The sequence below is a fragment of the Durio zibethinus genome, chromosome 14 (assembly GCF_047325235.1).
Source record: "Durio zibethinus cultivar Kanyao isolate XHJ-2024 chromosome 14, ASM4732523v1, whole genome shotgun sequence".
NCBI classification, from domain to species: domain Eukaryota; kingdom Viridiplantae; phylum Streptophyta; class Magnoliopsida; order Malvales; family Malvaceae; genus Durio; species Durio zibethinus.
This window is the reverse complement of record NC_143175.1, coordinates 22,621,773-22,640,528: the sequence shown is the minus strand read 5'-3', so window position 1 is coordinate 22,640,528 and position 18,756 is coordinate 22,621,773. Positions and strand designations below refer to the sequence as shown.

At 24.0% G+C, this 18,756-nt stretch overlaps 1 protein-coding gene across 1 annotated transcript; it reads left to right on the top strand.

Moving 5' to 3' along the window:
* Nucleotides 1-14,443: 14,443 nt before the first annotated feature.
* Nucleotides 14,444-17,828, top strand: LOC111294363 (lipase (DUF620)). Its single transcript, XM_022887643.2, has 3 exons — nt 14,444-14,874; nt 15,821-16,156; nt 16,963-17,828. Exons 1-3 carry the CDS (start codon nt 14,668-14,670, stop codon nt 17,494-17,496), a joined length of 1,077 nt encoding a protein of 358 aa, XP_022743378.2. The 5' UTR covers nt 14,444-14,667; the 3' UTR covers nt 17,497-17,828.
* Nucleotides 17,829-18,756: the final 928 nt, after the last annotated feature.

The following is an 18,756-nucleotide window of genomic DNA, read 5'->3' as shown; positions in this document are numbered from 1 at the left end:
TTTTTTCCTTGTTCTATGTATGCTTTTAACTTTTAACTTTTTTTTTTGTTTTGAAAACTTTATACATTTTTATTCAAGTGGGGGTAATTTTGCAAAAAAGAAAAACATCTTTATTATTTTTGATTGGTTTACAAAATAATTTCAAAAATCTTTTTAACTGATTTTATTGCAAGAAAAAACGTTTGTTGATCTGAATGACCTGTTTGTTTGATCATATTAATTATTGAATTTTATTTATTGAGATTATCTCTTCTAAATAAGATTCTTGTTAGACAAGATATAATTTTATTTTTTCTTTAATTAAAATATTCTTTTGTAGAGAAAATTATGGAGATGGGGTGGGGAAAGGCAGATCTAAAATCCTGTTCTCTTTTCCAAACCTTGAAGTTTTCAAATCACGTGCATCAGAAATCCATAGCACGTTTTATGTTTGTACCTAAATAATTTAAATTTAAAAAATACATATGTATTTTATCTAATAAATTTTTATTATGAGAATAATCGGAAAAAATACAAAGATATTAGTCTTTTCATAAAAAAATTATGATAAAATAATAGATAATAAGTATTAAATTTTAAATTTTAATTTTATTAAATATTATCTTTCAAAAAATAACTATATAAATTAATTAAATTAGTATTACTAATGTATGCGTTTTAAACATTTACAAATAAATAACACCCAGTGATATAATCAATAGAGATAAGTGCTTCATACATATTGGTATGCATACGTATGATCCTTGATCTTCAAATACGTAATCTACATCAATTATTTGGAAAATCGGTGCAAATTGCAATTAAATAATTCTAATCTTATTAAAATCTAATTTTAACTTGACATGTTCAACGTTTCTTTTCATTTTTATTTTGAGTTATACAACTAATTATTCTTTTTTTATATTTGATTTTGAACAACATGAAACGAGATAGAATTCAATTCTTTTTTTTTCTTAATTATTGATATAGATAAAAGGGAAATTACTTTCATGGTCATTAAAATTTAAGATGAATGTTGTTTTAATTAGAATCTTTAAATAGTAATATATTAGTTTCTATATGTTGATGATTGTAACGAAATGGTCTTATGTCGGCAAAACTATTGGTTTAGTGTTATAAAAAAAATTAAAAAATTTATTGATAAGATTATAAATTTAAAGTTAAAAAATAAAATAATGATTATGAAAGAAATAAAAGTTTGATAAAATTTATTTATAGGAATATTAATTCTTATGTATTTTTATTGTTATTTTTAATAATAATTTTTAAATCAATTAATTTTTTTATTTTTTCAATAAAAAACTTGTTAAGTTGCAATTAGACTTGCTTATAAATTGAGTTGTCAACCAGAATATCAAATTCACAAACAAAATGACTTGAATCGAGTTTAGATATGATTTTTAAGGCTTACGCTCTACTTAATTAAATTATTAATTTATTAATAAAATATTTTTATTTAATTTATATTTTAAAATATATTTAAAAATATAATAATATTAATATAATTTATTTTTAAATAGTTTAATTTTTAATAGTAAAATGGTTTATTTAGGTTTATAATGGACGAATCATGTTGAATCTCAAACAAAACTTCGAAAATCTTATCCAAATTTAACTCGGTTCATGAAAATCTTTACTTATAATCCAAATAATTAAATTTGTTATTTTCTACTAATAAGGGATAATGTAAATTTCATAATATTTCATTGAAAATTTTATATTAATATTTTATAACTAAAAGAATTTGACTTTTAAAGAAATATTTTACGACGATGAAATATTGTAAAATAAATGACAAATACATGACTAAATATTTTATGATAATGTATAAGTAATTGTACTTTTTAAACAAACAACAAATAAATTTGAAAAAAAAAAAAGTAGTTTTCATTTTCAAGATATAAACTTTTTTTCTATCCTAAAATTGAATCCTTAACAAAATTAAGGGTTGAAAAAAATTTTATTTTATATAATTATCAAAATTATTAGTTTTTTCTTTGTAGTAAATATTTATTATTGCAACTGTAACAAGTAAAAAAGTTTTATGATTACTTTGTAATTTTATCTTTAAAATTATTTTAACAGTTACAATTAATGGTTTTTCTACCAAAGATTTTTTGTTATGATCATAAAATATAGAGACTAATATGTTATTTTTTAAAATTAGGAGATCAAATCAAAATAATATTAATTTCAAAATTTAAGAACCGTAAAAATAATTTATCTTAAATGAAAATATATAACTGAATTTTATTCATGTGCAATCAATAGCCATAAATGCTTTAAAAAATAATTAAAAATTTTAGATCTCTGATTTTCTAAAAGAAATTCTTTTAAGCTTGTAAATTTTATTATTTTATTTTAATATTTAAACTTGAAAATTTCAAATTAAAAACCCAATTTCTAAACCTATGGGTGTTAAAGATCATAGATGGTTTCATTATTGGGATTTTTTTTTTTTTTAATTGAAGGTGGAAAACATTATCCAAAGTAAAGAAAAGAAATGAGTGAACAAAAGAAGCAAGGAGAGCCGCCTTGATTGGAATATAGATAAGAGTTGGGAAAACGCGTGGAAGTGGGACGATGGTGGGTCCCCAAGGGATGGCCAAATCCTGATTCCAGAAGCAAAGGTCGGCTTGGTGCTTGCTCAATGATGAGGACAGTACGCAAGTTGATGAGTCAGATAGATAAGATTTTGCCTTTTTTCCTTTTTATTTTCCAAGGACCTGTGAAAATTGATGAACACAGATACTATTGCACAAACCCGCAGGGGTGTTCATTCGATTAGTTGAATTAATTTTGAATTAAATTATTTAAAATTAAATTAATAAAATCACATTATTTTAATTTTTTAATTAAATTAAATTTATTAATTTTAAAAATTAACTATTAAAATTTAATTTGATTATTTTGTTTTTTTGTTATTAATCGAATAATAAATATATTAAAATTATATTATATTTTAAACATTTAATTTTTTATATTTTTAAATAAATTAAATAAAATTATCTAACAAAATATTTAAATATCAATATATTATAAACAATTCTAACAATTTATGAAATAAAATAATACATTTCATTTTTGTTCATTTTATATTTAGATTTATTATATTTCAGTTAAAATTTTTGCTAATTCAATTTTCGAATCAAATTAATCGAAGATTAAAATTTTTTTTAAATCATTGTTATTAATCAACTAAAATTAATTTGGTAACCAACAAATTAATCAAATTAAATCAATTTAATCGATTAATTTTATAAAAATCGAATTATGAACACCCTTACACACACTTTATTATAGAATTTTAAAATAAAATATGATAAATAATCTTATATTGAAAAAAAAAAAAAAGATAAATAGTTAAGTCTGTTCAAAATAATAAGATAGATTTATTCAAAATAAATAATTTTAACTGTTCAAAAATAAAAAATTTTTTATCTATTCAAAATAGATAATCATATTTATAATAAATGACACATATCTCTTTATAAAATGGTATTTTTGTTTTCTAAAAACACACATAAACAATTCTTGGAATTCTCCCTCTTTATTTTATAAAAGTTTTGCTGCATAATAACTTTATAGAAATTCTATGACCTCATGATATGCCGATGATTGCTTTGTGGATTGATTTTTTCAGTGCAAAACAAAGTCAATCACTGAATTTCATTGTATCTTCAAGATTTATTGCCTATAACCTTTTTATACATCTATTAAGTAAATAATATGGTTGAGACAAATAAAACCTTAAAGAAAACGACACCGTTACACACCATGAAACATTTCTTCAAAATTTCAAATTTACCAGAAGCAATAATTCTATATTTTTATTGTTTACTCTAACATACTTTCTCTATTTGGTGAAATTAGTGGAAATTTAAAACATTTTTAAAAAATTATCATTTAAAAATTTAAGCAATGTTTTAGCCTATACATGTTTTTTATTGTAAAAAATACATATCAAACTTAATTTTTTAAGTAAGGATTTATATAGTTATTTGCCTTCATATGATACTTGTCATTAAATTGCAATAATGCCAAAAATATTCAAAATTATGATATTCATTTGTTGCTTGTTTAAAGTCTATTATGGAATTTCACTTTCACAAAATATAAAATATAGCTTTTGGAATAGGTATGTATCATTTATTTCATGACCTAACAATTAAATATATAAAAAAATAATTATTTGGCAATCTAATATCTAAGCATATATACTACATTATTTTTAATAAATTACTTATTTATTATTAAGATTCAACTAAATTAACCATAATCACCATTGTAAAATCCTTAATACTATAATTTATTGAGGTTTAAATTATAAATGATAAAACAATACATATTCACAAATTTTGATTTATTTCTATCGAATAAAAAGATTTTTTTAAAGTGGATTTGAATAGAATCTAACCAAATTTTTATATAAAAATAATCAAAACTAATTTTAAGATATTTTATTTCAATTCGTTACGCGGCATCCCTAATTCAAACAATCTAAAACATAATGAATTTTCACGTGCACATAACAAAAAGTTTTATGTCTTATTTTAATCTTTTTCACATACACTTTTAATTTTTTTTAATTATAATTATGGCCACATTAACAAAATAAATTGTTGATTTTCAACTCAATATGCTTCAATATTTGTATAAACATGTAAGATAGTGAATTGTTATATCCTAATCTCATATCGAAATGTTTTGAGGATCTACTATGATATATATGTAAAAATTAAAACTCAAACTTGTGATACACTTTTTATGAGATAAAACCGTAAAATCTTCAAGTTAAAAAAGAAAATACCTTACAGGTTGGTCCAAGTGTTTATAAATTATATCAAAGCGATAACCATATAAAAGTTAAGTGCTACATCATGAGAGTCACTCTAGAATCGTACGATAGTTAAATGCTATACGGTAAAAGTTACCTCTAGAATCTCAACGTCTAGTGTGATCTTATGATTTGTGTATGCTTTGTATTAGGCTCTAACATATGGTGTGATATTATGATTTGTATATGCTTTTGTATTGAGCTTGCTCAACATTTAGTGTGATTTAATGGATCTATATACTTTGTGTCATAACGTCTAGATCCGGAGATTCATCGCTAGACATTGACTTAAAGGAGTCACCACCAATCTTTTTTATCTAGATAAAATTGATCACCTAAGGAATCTATAATTTCAATGAACACCTAAACTTAAAAGTCTCTAAAAGAATAGGTTCGGGTCTATTAACCAAAATAGGGTTCGAGAGTTCGATTACGTGTGAGGAAGGTTATAGCACCCTCACAATACCCATCGAAAGATGGTACTAGCTTGATTTTATGTTATCCAATAAGCCTTAAAAATTTATTAAGTAATTAATTATTGAAAATTATTCTCAATTGACTCTAACACTTTTAGCAAAAAATTAAAAAAATTCTCTCACCTCAGAAGTATGCAAGAAAACTATTGTTTCACTTGCAGAGGTTCTATTGTCGGATTATTTAACATTAAAAAAAATAAAAATAATTCAGCTTTAAATATAAATATTTTTCTCTTCAAAAATTCATTATTTTGTACAAGAAAAATTGATACTTTCAACTTTTCATAAAAAAAAATCCTTTTTATGAAACTTATTTTTAAGAAAAATTGATACTTTCAACTTTTCTCAAAAAATATTTTTAGAAAGCTTATTTTCAAGGAAAATTGATACTTTCGATTTTTTTTCAAAAATATTTTTTTAAAGCTTATTTTCAAGAAAAATTGATACTTTCAACTTTTTTTCAAAAATATTTTTTTTAAAAGCTTATTTTTAAGAAAAATTGATACTTTCAACTTTTCCTCAAAAATATTTTTTTAGAAAACTTATTTTTAAGAAAAATTGATACTTTCAACTTTTCCTCAAAAATATTTTTTTTGAAATTTTATTTAAAGAAAAAAAAATAAAAATAAAAATAAGAATAAAATAAAATAAAAAATATTAAATAATTCTAATATAATCAATAAATAGTAATAAATAAATGAAAAAAAAACCTGAGAACGGCTCGGCTTAGCGACTCAGCTCGAGGAAGAAAGGACGGCTCGAAGACGCGGTTCGGGTGTAGACAGCTCGGTTCGGCTTGGCTTCGCACTCGGGTCACACACGGGTCGCACACGGGTTGACGCTCGGGTCAGGTCGGATCTTGACAAAACGCGCAGATCCTATGGGTTTACTAACGCAAAAACGACGTCGTTTTAAGAGGGTATATAAGGCTGAAGGTCGATTTTTTTTTTCAGAATTCCCTTATCCTCTTCTTTTTTTTCCTCTCCCCTTTCTCTAAACAGACAAAAAACTTCGGTTGAATCTCGTCAAATTCTAAAAATTTTTATCGAAATCTGAGTTTTCGTCGAAAGTTCGTCAGAAAGTTGGTCGATTTCTGAAAATTGTCGACGAAAACTGGGTAGCTAGCCAAAAAATTCAAACTTGGCCGAAAAAGTCACCAAAAAATTCAAACTTCGTCAGTAAATTCAACCGAAATCTGAAATTTTTTAAAAAATTTTCAGAAAAAAAAATTCGTCAAATTTTTAAAAAATCCTAAAATTGACTCTAACCCTTATGGACACCTTTTCTTTCTTTTTTCACTCTCTCTTAGTCAGTGTCTCCGTTTCTGTGTGTTCTAGTCTTTGTGATTATCTCTATTTATAGGGATTGATCAGAAAAGTTTCTGATCAATCTCAACTCCTCCTTTGATTGAAATTTATTTATTGAATTCACTATGGACTCTGATTGAATTGCAAATTCATGGTAGGATTTCAAATTTTCATCTCAATCTCAGTCGAAAAAAAAAATCAAATCAAATTAAATAAAAAAATGTTAATAGATAATTAAAAGAAAATAATTAGATAAATAAAAAGATTAATAGATAAATAATAATATATAAATAGATAAATAATAATAAATACATATATATAATAATATATAAATAGATAAATAATAAATACATATATATTAATAAATAGTAATAATAAATAAATAATAAATACATAAGATACAAACAAAATAAATATAAATATAAAATACAAAATACAACCAAAAAAAATAGGCCTACCCATTTGGACCAGGCCCAATTGATTCTGGCTTTGATCAAATTGAGTGTCTACACTTTGTGTTAGGCTTGATGAGGACATCAAGCTTTAATGGTGTGATTCAATGGATCTATATACTTTGTGTTAGGCTTGACGATGACGTCAAGTTTTAATGGAAGGAGTTTGTAACGTCCTAATCTCATATTGGGATGCTTTGAAAATTTGTTATGATATATATGTAAAGGCTTAAATATAAACTTACGAAGTTCTTTTTGTGAGATAAAATCATGAGATATTTAAGTCAAAATGGATAATATTTTGTAAATTATGTGCAAGTCTCCACATGAATGTCATAAGAAAGTTTATTCTAATAGAATTGGGATTAATCTATTGAAACATTTTCATAAATATAGATGTTAATAAATAAAGTATGGGATGAATAGAATATTTTTTATCTTAAATTTTAAAATTGTATATTATATTCATTTTCATATCCATACCTACTGGTATTTTCAAATATATTTTATATTTATCTCTATAGGTATTTAAATGAAAATGAAAATTTATTTTTTAAAACTTTTTTTATTTTCATCTTACATATTTATGTAAATTTTTTTATAAATATATATTAATATATATTTTTAAGTAAAAATATATTAATTTTAATTAATTAAAATAAAATTTTATTAACTAAATATATATATATAAATATATAGAACACGTATATGAATATAAGATAGATGTTATATTACTATCTCTGAATTTGATAAAAAAATTAAAATCATATTCATTTTCATTATCTTTTTTTAAAGTTTAATATGCATCTCCATTTGAATAAAAAATCAAAATTTATATTAAATATAGAAAAAATTTACATCCTATTTATAATGACATGTATGCATATGCTTCTAGAATGTTTAGAGTTTAAGCTTGCCATGTTGTGGGGTCTCTTGGCCTTTCTTTTATTTTAGGCCACTCACCATTTTGTCGTGTTAGTCAATCTTCACTTCTTCATTCCATTGGGGACAAAATAGTAGTAGTTACTAGAAAATGTAAATTTTAATGGGTTGCTATCAAAGTGGGCTTAAAATAACCCAAATAATTAATCAATTTCCTTGAACTTAGTTCAAAAAGGGGTTTCGATTTGAGCATGGTTTTCTCACTGTTAGGTTTGACTCTCTCGTCATCATCGATTTTGGTATAATTCTAAATAAGCACTTGAATTAAACTGGAGTGGTTCAATAAAATTTTATAGATTTAGTTGATGAAAAATAGTAAAAAAGTTTATAGAAAATATAGTAAATATTTAAAATTTGTAAAAAAATAAAAATTAATATATCAATAATGGTAAAAATAAATTATATTATTTATCTTTTTTTTCTCAGATTTTATATTCCCATGTCACATGGAGAGTCAAATAAAAGTGTTTTACGGCTTTAGGCCAAATGCCCACAAAAAAAGTGTTTAAAGGGACCAAAATAAAAAAAAGGGAGGGAATAAGAGAAGATTGGGTTGGACGTCAAAATCAAGCCACATTGGGTTGTGATTGGGTTGGCGTTGAATTATGAAGTATATTGACTATTGGGATTTGATGCCATGCTTCCAGAATCAGTTACTACGTTTCAAGACCTTTTTCAATAAATCATCTATTCGGCGAAACCGACTCTTAACTTAACGCATATCATATATCATCTATAATATTATATAATAATATACATAAAAATTTGATAAAATTTATTTTTGTGAATGATTAAATAAATAATTTATATTATTGACACATAAAATAATTTTATTTAATTATTTATTTAATTTTTAAAAATTTTAAAGTTTTTAAATTTATATTTATTTAAATCTTTCAAAGTATATAAGGTTTATTTTAATTTAAATATAAAAAAATATGTCTCATACTTTATGCTTATTCATGTATATGAAATATAAACTTCAATTAATTTTTAAAAATTAAATCCCTAAATCTTATGAATTATATAAAATCACATACTATTTAAATCAATATTCATATAAATTTAAATAAATAAATTTTGATTGAACCACTATTATTTATCATTTTTTATCTTTATTTTTATATGATTTAAAATAAAAAAAAGATATTTTAACTCAATTTAAAATTATACACATATGTAAATTTAAAATTATACTAACCTATTTTATCTTAATTTAAAATTAAATTTGGATAAACTACACTTTTAAAAATTAGAATTTTTTAAAATTAAATAATATCAAATATATATTTATTATTTCTTTTCACAATCAATGTTTTTATTTTTTATAAAAGATAGAGCAATAGATTTTTGTTACAAAAGTTTCAAAATCATATATGAAAAAGTATTTCATAATATATCACATGTGTAAATATTAGTTTTCATATTAAAATAATGTATGTAATTGTAAACAAGAGATTGACTTTCTCATTGAGATTTGTATTTAATTTTATTTTTATAATTCAAAGCTTTCATAATGCTTGTTTAAATTCTTTCATAATAATTTTATATATAAATGATTTTTATAATTTTAAACATCAAATTATAAATGATTAGAAATCTTTTTATTTATCTATACATAATATAAAAATTAGTATGAATTAAAAATTTAAATTATGAAAAATATCATAAAAATTTCGTGCATGACACGAGGAAAAAAAAACTAGTTTATCAATATAATAATATTTTCATGGGTAAAATTTTTGTGGGAATAATAAATACAATTAAAAAAAATAAGAGTTTTAACTTTTAAAGTGACTTACTTAAAGATATTTTATTAAAAAATTAATTTTAAATTTTAAAAAATAAATATATTTAAAATTAAAATTTTAAAGATATGTTATTATGCAGTTCATTAATAGCGTATAATATTATACACAAACGATATATCAAATATAAATCATAAAAAAAATCATGGTAAAATATTTTTAATATGTAAAACATAATATCTTTAATAAAATAAAATAAAAAAGTAAATCAACCAAATAATTAAATTAAAAATAATATTAATATAAAATTAGATTAAACTCATTAAACTTAGACTCCTTTTTTCGCAGAAAATGAATTCAAAAAAATAATTTTTAAAAAATATTTATATTTTTTAAATTGAAAAAGATTTTTTGTTGTTTGGTTGAGTTGATAAAAAATATTTTTTGTTGTTTAGTTATTTTTTGAAATATTTTTTCAAATAATATTAATATAACTATTAAAATATTAAAATTTATTTATTATTAAAATATATTGAAATTATTTATTATTAAAATTATTAAAATTAAAAAATAATTATATTTTAATAATAATATTTAATATTAAAGTATTATGTTAATATAAAAACATTTAAAATAAAACTTTTTATTCTTCTTTATATTATTTATTAATAATATTTATTAATATATTATATTAGTAGTATATTATTTATTAATTAAATTAATAATATTTATGATTATATAATATTATTTATTTATTTATATAATATTATTTATAAGTAAAATTATGCTCAAATGTATTAATAAATAATTCTACTTATAAACAGCTTTTTTTTTTTTTTAATTTCTTCCTCTTTTTAAATTTATAAGATAATTTTTTTAAAAATGATTTTATTTTTCATTAACCAATAACTCATTTTTTGTTAACCAACTAGTTTTTCATCAAACAAATATAAAAAAAATATGAAAATAATTATTTAAAAGTTATTTTCCTATAAAACAAACGGAACCTTTTATTAAAATAAAATTTCATGTATTATTAATATTTCTACCATTGTAGTTGCACCAATTAATCGTTGAAATCCAACAATAATACAATATAATCTAAAATAGAATCTGTCTTTTGGATACTATAATATTATTAAATGTTATAAATAATAGAATAAGATTTTGAATAATTTTTTTATATAAAAAAAATCATAGTTTAAGATTAAAAAAATTACAAACGATAAAATTTAAATTTTAGATTTACTTAATATTGTTTTTTAAAAATAATTATATAAACTAATTAAATTAAAGTCTACTTGAATTGTTTTCATAACCAATATTCCATTAATAATTACGTTTAAACTTTAAAGTTTGAAATAAAAATTCAAAATAATATCTAAATTTAGCACTCTACTTAGGATGGTGAATCAAATTTATCACTCGTATATGAACAAGTATAATTTTATTATGTATTTTTTAATTTAATTAAAACAAATAAAAAGTTAGTATATTTTATAAAATATTTCATTTATTTATTTATTATATTTTTTTGCCATTTACTTTTAACTTGAAGTGTCTACAAGATCATATTGAACCAAACCGTCTGGCACTTCTAAAACTCAAGGCCGAGTTCGACTTACTATTTCAAGTTATGATTATTTTTAAATTTTGAATTGTTTTACATTTTAAATATTTTGAATTAAATTTTAATTAAAATATATTATTATTATTAATTTTTTTTTTTTGTGAAATTTAAACCTAAAACATCATGTTCAACATCTTAATCAAAGTCAAAACAAGCTTGCGAGCGGAACAAGAAGTCGAATTTTGTGAACATATATGATTTTTAGCACTTTTTAACCAAGTTAAAAAAGTATAACAGTAAAAATTACATCGATAAGTTTAATTATTTTAATATAAGTTAGAATTCCGGACCTCATCCGAAACTGATATCCTAGCTAAAGTTCAAAATAATAACATTTTAAGTTCAAATCCATGATTGATAGAAATAATAAACTCTAATAGGTAATTAGTTTAGTAAGATTTAATTTTTTTTAGTTTAATAAAAATAATATATCATTAAATAATTGGTTAACAAATTTAATTATAATTAAACTATCAAATTCACATATAAATTTTTTATTTGCTTTGCAAAAATTCTTTTAATACTGCTAACAACGATTCCTAATACGAAAATTCAAGAAAATTTTTTATTACATCGAATCAAACTCTTCAACATCATTTGTAACAACCGTATAGTAATGTTTCTCTTAAAAAATTAAAAGACACATCTGTTTGTTTTATTTATTTGTGTGTTTATCTACATATTTATTGCTAAGACAATTTAATTATTTTGTTTTTTTTTTTTAAGCATGATGAATTGATACTCAATGGTTAGAACAAATTAATTTTCCCAAACCAATTCTCAACAAACCTTATCTCATATTATGATTTTACTAGCTTTGAGTTAGGAGGCTCTACTAATATTTAGGATTGAGCATCGATCGGTTATAATCAATTTAACCGATTAAAATATGTTAATTTGATATGATTTTTCCGATTTTAGTATTAATTTCAGAAAAAATGATTTTTTATTAATTTGATTGGTTATCAAATTTTAAAAAATACTAACAATGAAATAGATCAAAGTAATCAATCTAATTAATTAATTTATATATATTTTTATATAATATCAATAAAACATATTTTTTTAAAATTATGATATAATATTTAATTTATTATTTGTTGTATAAATATAACATAATTAAAATAATTTTTATGTAATAATATAAATATATATATTTAAGAATAATTAGAATTGAATAAGTTAGTCCAACTGATTGGTTTAAGTATACTTCAATTAATTAATTTAATTTAATTTAATTTGATTGATTAATTTGATTTTTAAAATTTTAAAACTGAATTAATCGAATGCACTCCTGCTAATATTAGTATTTAATGGAATCAACAAAAGAAATTTGAAAAATGGTGCCGAAACAAACAAGAAATGGGGACTGAGGTTATAGCTTTTGCCAGAAATTCCTAACCAAATGAAAGGCCATAAAAGCAGCAGACTTTTCCGATTGCGATTCAACCAAACTACCAGAAAAACCATAATTGCTAATGAGAAACCGAGAACTGATGTGGACACGTCACCTGCATTGCCTCCCTTAAAAGCTCCCCATTTTGTAACCCAACCCAATGATACGCACTCGTGCTACAAACTACAACCTCCCCCACGCGCCCATGCCCTTCTTTACTCTTTCTTTTTTTTTTTTTTTTATCAAAATAAATTGGTTTAAAATTATACTATTTTTTTATTTTTTATCAAATACTTTTTAATAAAATAATATTTAAAACATATGTTATGGACTTAAAATATTGCTCTCTTATTACTCAAACACTAATATATATTACTATGCTAAATATCAAAATTTTTTTAATGCATCTATAGTCATAAATCTTATATGAACGATAAAAAAAAATTAAAGAAATAGTAAATAAAAAAATTTAAAATAAATAAAATATCATTTATTCATTGTATTGTTTTGTTTGTTTTTTTTAAATTTATATTTATATTTTGTGAATTATAGAAATATACAATATTTAAACTTGACTCTTAATGACTGATTATTAATAAGAATATCAAGAAAGTTTGAAAATAATTAAGAAAAGTGTAAAAATAAAATAATACTACTCAACACCACGTCATTAACTTGAGGTTTTAGCAATACATTTATAAGCGAAATGCCGACTGTCACAATCTTCCAAAAGTTATGCTATTTGGAAAGACATATTAAGTATTTAAATGAATAAATTGACTATTAACATGTATATTGGTTAGATTTTTGAAAATTATAAATTTAAAAAGATTTAAATTGGTAATTTATTTTTAAATAAATTTAAATAAAAAATAATTTAACTCAACCATTTCATTATTAGCCTTTTAGATTTCAAACAATTTGTAAAAAAATGTGGTCAATCTAATCAATTTTTAATTATTGGCCCAAAAAATTAATTTTTAATTATTAAAAATTAGATTCCATTATTTTTTATGTTACATAAATTTAAGAGTATTCACAATGCTAATCAATTTGATAAGGAAAATATTTTTTTTGTGTTCAATTTTTGTAAAAATATAGTTCAATGATAAAATTATAAATGTATTAAATTAATATGAATGAATGTATTCTTAAAAATGATTTTATAGGTAAAATAAAATTTACTAATTTGATAATTATGTTTTTTTTTAAAGGAATAGATAATACAAAATTGGTTTAATAAAATATAGAATTTAACTTCAAATTTCAATTAGAGACTTTTAAGTAAAAAGAAGAATTTTTTTTCTTTATTTCCTAATTTGCTTCTTTTAAAATTTTTTTTTGAGTGGGTGCATTTCTCATTTGGTTAAAAATATTAAAAAAAAATCAAAGTTTTATTGAAGGACAACAATTATTTTTTAAAATAGTAATTTAATTAATCCTAATAAATATTATTTTTTCAAAATTAAGACAAGTTGTTAGTTTAAGAGATTTTAGGATTTTTTTTATATAAAATTTTTAGATTTAGAAATTATCTATTAACAAAAAACCCTTAAAAATTTAAACTTAAATACTTTAGATTTACACTCTAAACCTTAATTACTGTTAACATCCTAACAAATATTGATAAATCAATCTATCCTATCATTTTCTTTTTCTTCCTTCCACGATCGAGGAATCAAATCCTAAGAGGAAAAAGAAAGCTGAACTGCACGCACTGCAACTGCGTGTGCACAACGTTTAATAACCCAAGAGAAGTTCTTTTTAAGTACCTGCTCTCATTCTCATTTTCCTTTCTCTTCTGCCTTCTTAATATTTTGACTTCACTTTCTCTCTTGCTCTCTTTCTATTTGTCTGAAAACGGAGACAGAAGGGGCAGATGAGTCGTCTTGCACCATTATCAGAAGAACCCGTAAACGAAGAAGACTCAGCAAACTGTTCAAAGAAAGGCTTGTCATGGAAAAACTGGCTCAAAACCCATTTCTCTCTTGTCTTTAACAAGAAGTCTGACCTTAAGATTCTCTTAAGCGTTTTGGGTTGTCCTCTTTTCCCTGTTTCAATCCTTTCCAAACCACCCATCAATGAGGTAACCAAATGTAATGCTCTTTTTTTTTTTTTTTTGGTTTTTAACATTTTGTTTTTGCTTGAAAGCTGAATGCATGAAGTTTATTGGTCTTTGGATCACTTGATATTAGATTCATGTATAAAGGTCCAGACTCATTGGAGCTTGTTTTTCTGGGTCCTTTCCTCCATGTGATTGTTTTTGATGAAAAGTTAAATAGAAGTGTTTATTTTTTTTTAATTGGGAATCTATTAAAAGTAACCAATGGCTTTGTGATCAATTGTTACTGGCAAAGAGAACAAGGTTGGGTTGGTTTCCTTAGTGCCTCTCCGCTAATATGGCCTGAAGTCCTCACTGCCTACTGGCTTTCCACCATGAAAGCATCCAAAAGAAGTAACAAGTTTTTTGTTGGTCCATTTTTATATGTCAGGTTGAGTTTGTGTAAGTAGCTAGGTGATTTAATTAATTAGAAGGTCCTTATTGTTCTTTTTTTCCTTTCTTTTCCTAAGAAAATGAACACACTCAAGGTCCATTTTATATATCAGTTGGTTGGATCTTGATCCTTTCAATCACATATTAAGGATATTCACTAAGGAATCATTGCTGAATGGCATCCAAAGGCCTTTGGCTTCCTCTAATTAATTGCCTTCTTGTTATGGATGGACCAATTGAGTTGTTGTGTTAGTGGTTTGATGGAGTATAGGCTTTCAAATTTATATCGTTGGAGGTTATAATGAACATTTAGTTTCCAAAATTGTAGGGCCAAAGAAATGAAAAACAATGCAGTATTGATAACTGAGTCTAAATTTGGTCTTTTGGTTTTTTAGGTTGGTATTAATTGAATCTACTACTGCACAGAGCTGATTGTTCATCTTTCTCAATAACTTGAAAGTGAAATTTTCGAAGGAATTTTCAGATTCACCTTAAAGAACCATCTTTAATTACGAACCAAAACTGTTGTGCATAGCAGGTATCTTCCTCAGCACAATACATTATACAACATTTTACAGCAGCAACAGGATGCCGGAAATCAGAAGGTAGAGTAAAGAACATTTTTGTGACAGGAAAAGTAACAATGACAATGGTAGATGAGGAAGGTGCCACAGCAGGCTCAGTGGCTGGAGTTGCACAAAAAGGCTGCTTTGTTATGTGGCAAATGGTACCTAATAAATGGCTAATTGAACTAGTTGTGGGTGGTCACAAGGTTGTAGCAGGTAGTGATGGCAATGTGGCTTGGCGCCACACACCGTGGCTAGCATCACACGCTGCCAAAGGTGGTGTTCGTCCTCTACGGCGGGCTCTTCAGGCAAGTAATCTTTCTTAGATTTAGTTATCTGCGAATCTTTGTTATAATTGCACGTTCTTTTCTAATGGCTTCCCTTTGCTATAACAATTAGTGGTCCCATTTCTTAGCTTAAACTATTATTGGTCCCATTTGTTGGTATAAACAATTATTGGGACACGTTTCCTTACTTTTTAATAATTTCTGAGCTGACTTAGATCTATGCTATCTTGACTCGTGACTGTTTAGGAGTAGTGGGACATCTGCTTTACATGTAATTATTAGATGAACTATCAAAATGAAAATCATTTTGAGTTGATTATTTATTTCATTTGAGGGTGGAGGTGGATTAATGTGCATGAGATCAGCTTATTGATGATATTTTGATGCCTTGACATATTTCCACTAAACCAATAGCCTAGTACTATAGATCCTCCTGTAAATATAAGTGTTAAATTCTTGGTATATCTATTTTACTGTCTAATCTATTCTTATATGCGTGGTTGCCAAAATTTCCTTTTCAGTTGGCTAATTAGGGATCCTTACAGGATTGTGAAGAGGAAACTGAAAGGACAGTGATCTATTTCCTGGAGTGAAACTGTGAAAGTCGAATGTCTGATACTAGAATTGGTTATTACCCCCATTGTATTACTAACATTACTTCTGAACATTTGAACAATATTTTTCCAGCTTTCAATTGTGAAAAATCAAAAGACAATTTGCTTTCAAAAGTCGAAAATGTACTTTTGACTACCAATGAGCAATGCCTAAATGTTTCTTTCATTTGGAGATGGTCCCATTTATGATCAATTATCAAATAATTCATGTAGGGACTAGATCCTATGGCAATATCAGCTGTGTTTTCCTCTGCTCAGTACATGGGAGAGAAACGAATCTCTGGCACTGATTGCTTTGTGTTGAAGCTATCTGCTGATCAAGTAGACCTGACTGATAGGAGTGATAACACTGCCGAGATGATCAAGCATGTTATATTCGGCTACTTCAGCCAAAGAAGTGGGCTGCTGGTGTTTCTAGAAGACTCTTACTTGACTAGGATTCAGTCACCCGGAACCAACCCTACATATTGGGAAACCACAATGGCTACGAAAATTGAGGACTACAGGATAGTGGAGGATGTCATGATTGCACATTCTGGTCAATCAAGTGTTATCATCACAAGATTTGGGGACGACTTAAAGGCAGGTCTCTTGGTTACTCGCATGGAGGAGATATGGACAATTGATGATGTTGCATTCAATGTCCCTGGCCTCTCCCTGGATTGCTTCATTCCTCCCAAAGAAGTTCAGAAAGATTATCCAGAGGAGAATTTGGATTGGCGATCACCCTCACCCTTGCATCGATGATAATGGCTGATAATCATTGGTGCTAATTGCTTCAACGAAGGCATTTGATAGTCACTCATCTAGTCATCTATTTGGCATTTGTATATAAAACACATCTTCTACCATATATTATTTTTGGGTCCCGGAGTTTAGAACCTATAGAAGGATTTGATATTCATTTAATGATTATGGAATCATTTTGTATCACTTGAAAATATATTTGTGCTATTCATAGTAGCTTTTGTGTTCTTTGGAAATTTTGAGAAAAATACCAGTCTCTTGTTCTGCGTTGTTAAAAAATCAAGGAACATATGTTGTATATACCTTGCATGTTATTGGCCATTTCACTGTTATTATGTTTCCCTCTATAATCAATTTTTCATTGTTTTCTAATATTTTACTTGGAGTAGGTAAGGTAAAGGTTGATCTGTATTAAAAATTTTATCATGTATTTGGTGAATCTATGAATCTTGATGCATGCCCCATAGCATTTGAAGCAAAAGAAAACCTGTAATTTCTACCAGTGTGGTTAAGCATATAGGATCTAACTTCAAGTAAAGTACAGTCAAAGAGTAGACTTACATTTTGGAGCAAAAGAAACTTAATTCTCACATAAACATTTTGATTTATACAAAAAAAAAAAAAAAGATTTTGCTTACTAATGACTTAAAAGATATTATTTAAGATTATTATATTAAGTAATATATCCTTCACATACATTCAAATTATGAAATACTGCATTTAATGTAAGAATATTGTTATAAATAATAATTAGATTAGATTAATGTGTGTCTATAAGTACTGATTAAGGGTAATTAAATTATTATTCAAGAAAAAGGTTTTTCATTTAATGTATTATTTTTATTAAATTAAAAAAATACATTAATTACATATTTCTTTCTTTAAATATCATTTTAAGGACAAGTGTCATTAAATACTAATTAACATTTCTCATAATAATTTAACAAATCTGAAATAGTGCCTTTAGAAGATCATTAGCAAAACTCAAAATTAAAAATTTTAAAAATGTAATAATAAATAGAAATGTAAAAATACATAAAAACAAAAAAAACAAAAAAAATGAAATAAAAATCATTTCATTAAATTTATAATTTTTTTAGTTTTATTTACTTTTTAAAAATGTTTTTACAGGAAAATTTTATAATTTAGGATAAACATTGAAAAAAATCATATATTTAATCAAATAATTAATTAAAAAAATTACAACACTCTTAACATAACACAAAATCAACAACAAAGCATAATCAGAATACATGGAAT

Excerpts from the sequence above, each read along its gene's own strand:
- LOC111294363 (XM_022887643.2), top strand. The coding sequence starts at position 14,668 with ATGAGTCGTCTTGCACCATTATCAGAAGAACCCGTAAACGAAGAAGAC. Across the intron at positions 14,875-15,820 it reads CCAAACCACCCATCAATGAG|GTATCTTCCTCAGCACAATA; the intron begins GTAACCAAATGT and ends TGTGCATAGCAG. Across the intron at positions 16,157-16,962 it reads CTCTACGGCGGGCTCTTCAG|GGACTAGATCCTATGGCAAT; the intron begins GCAAGTAATCTT and ends TAATTCATGTAG.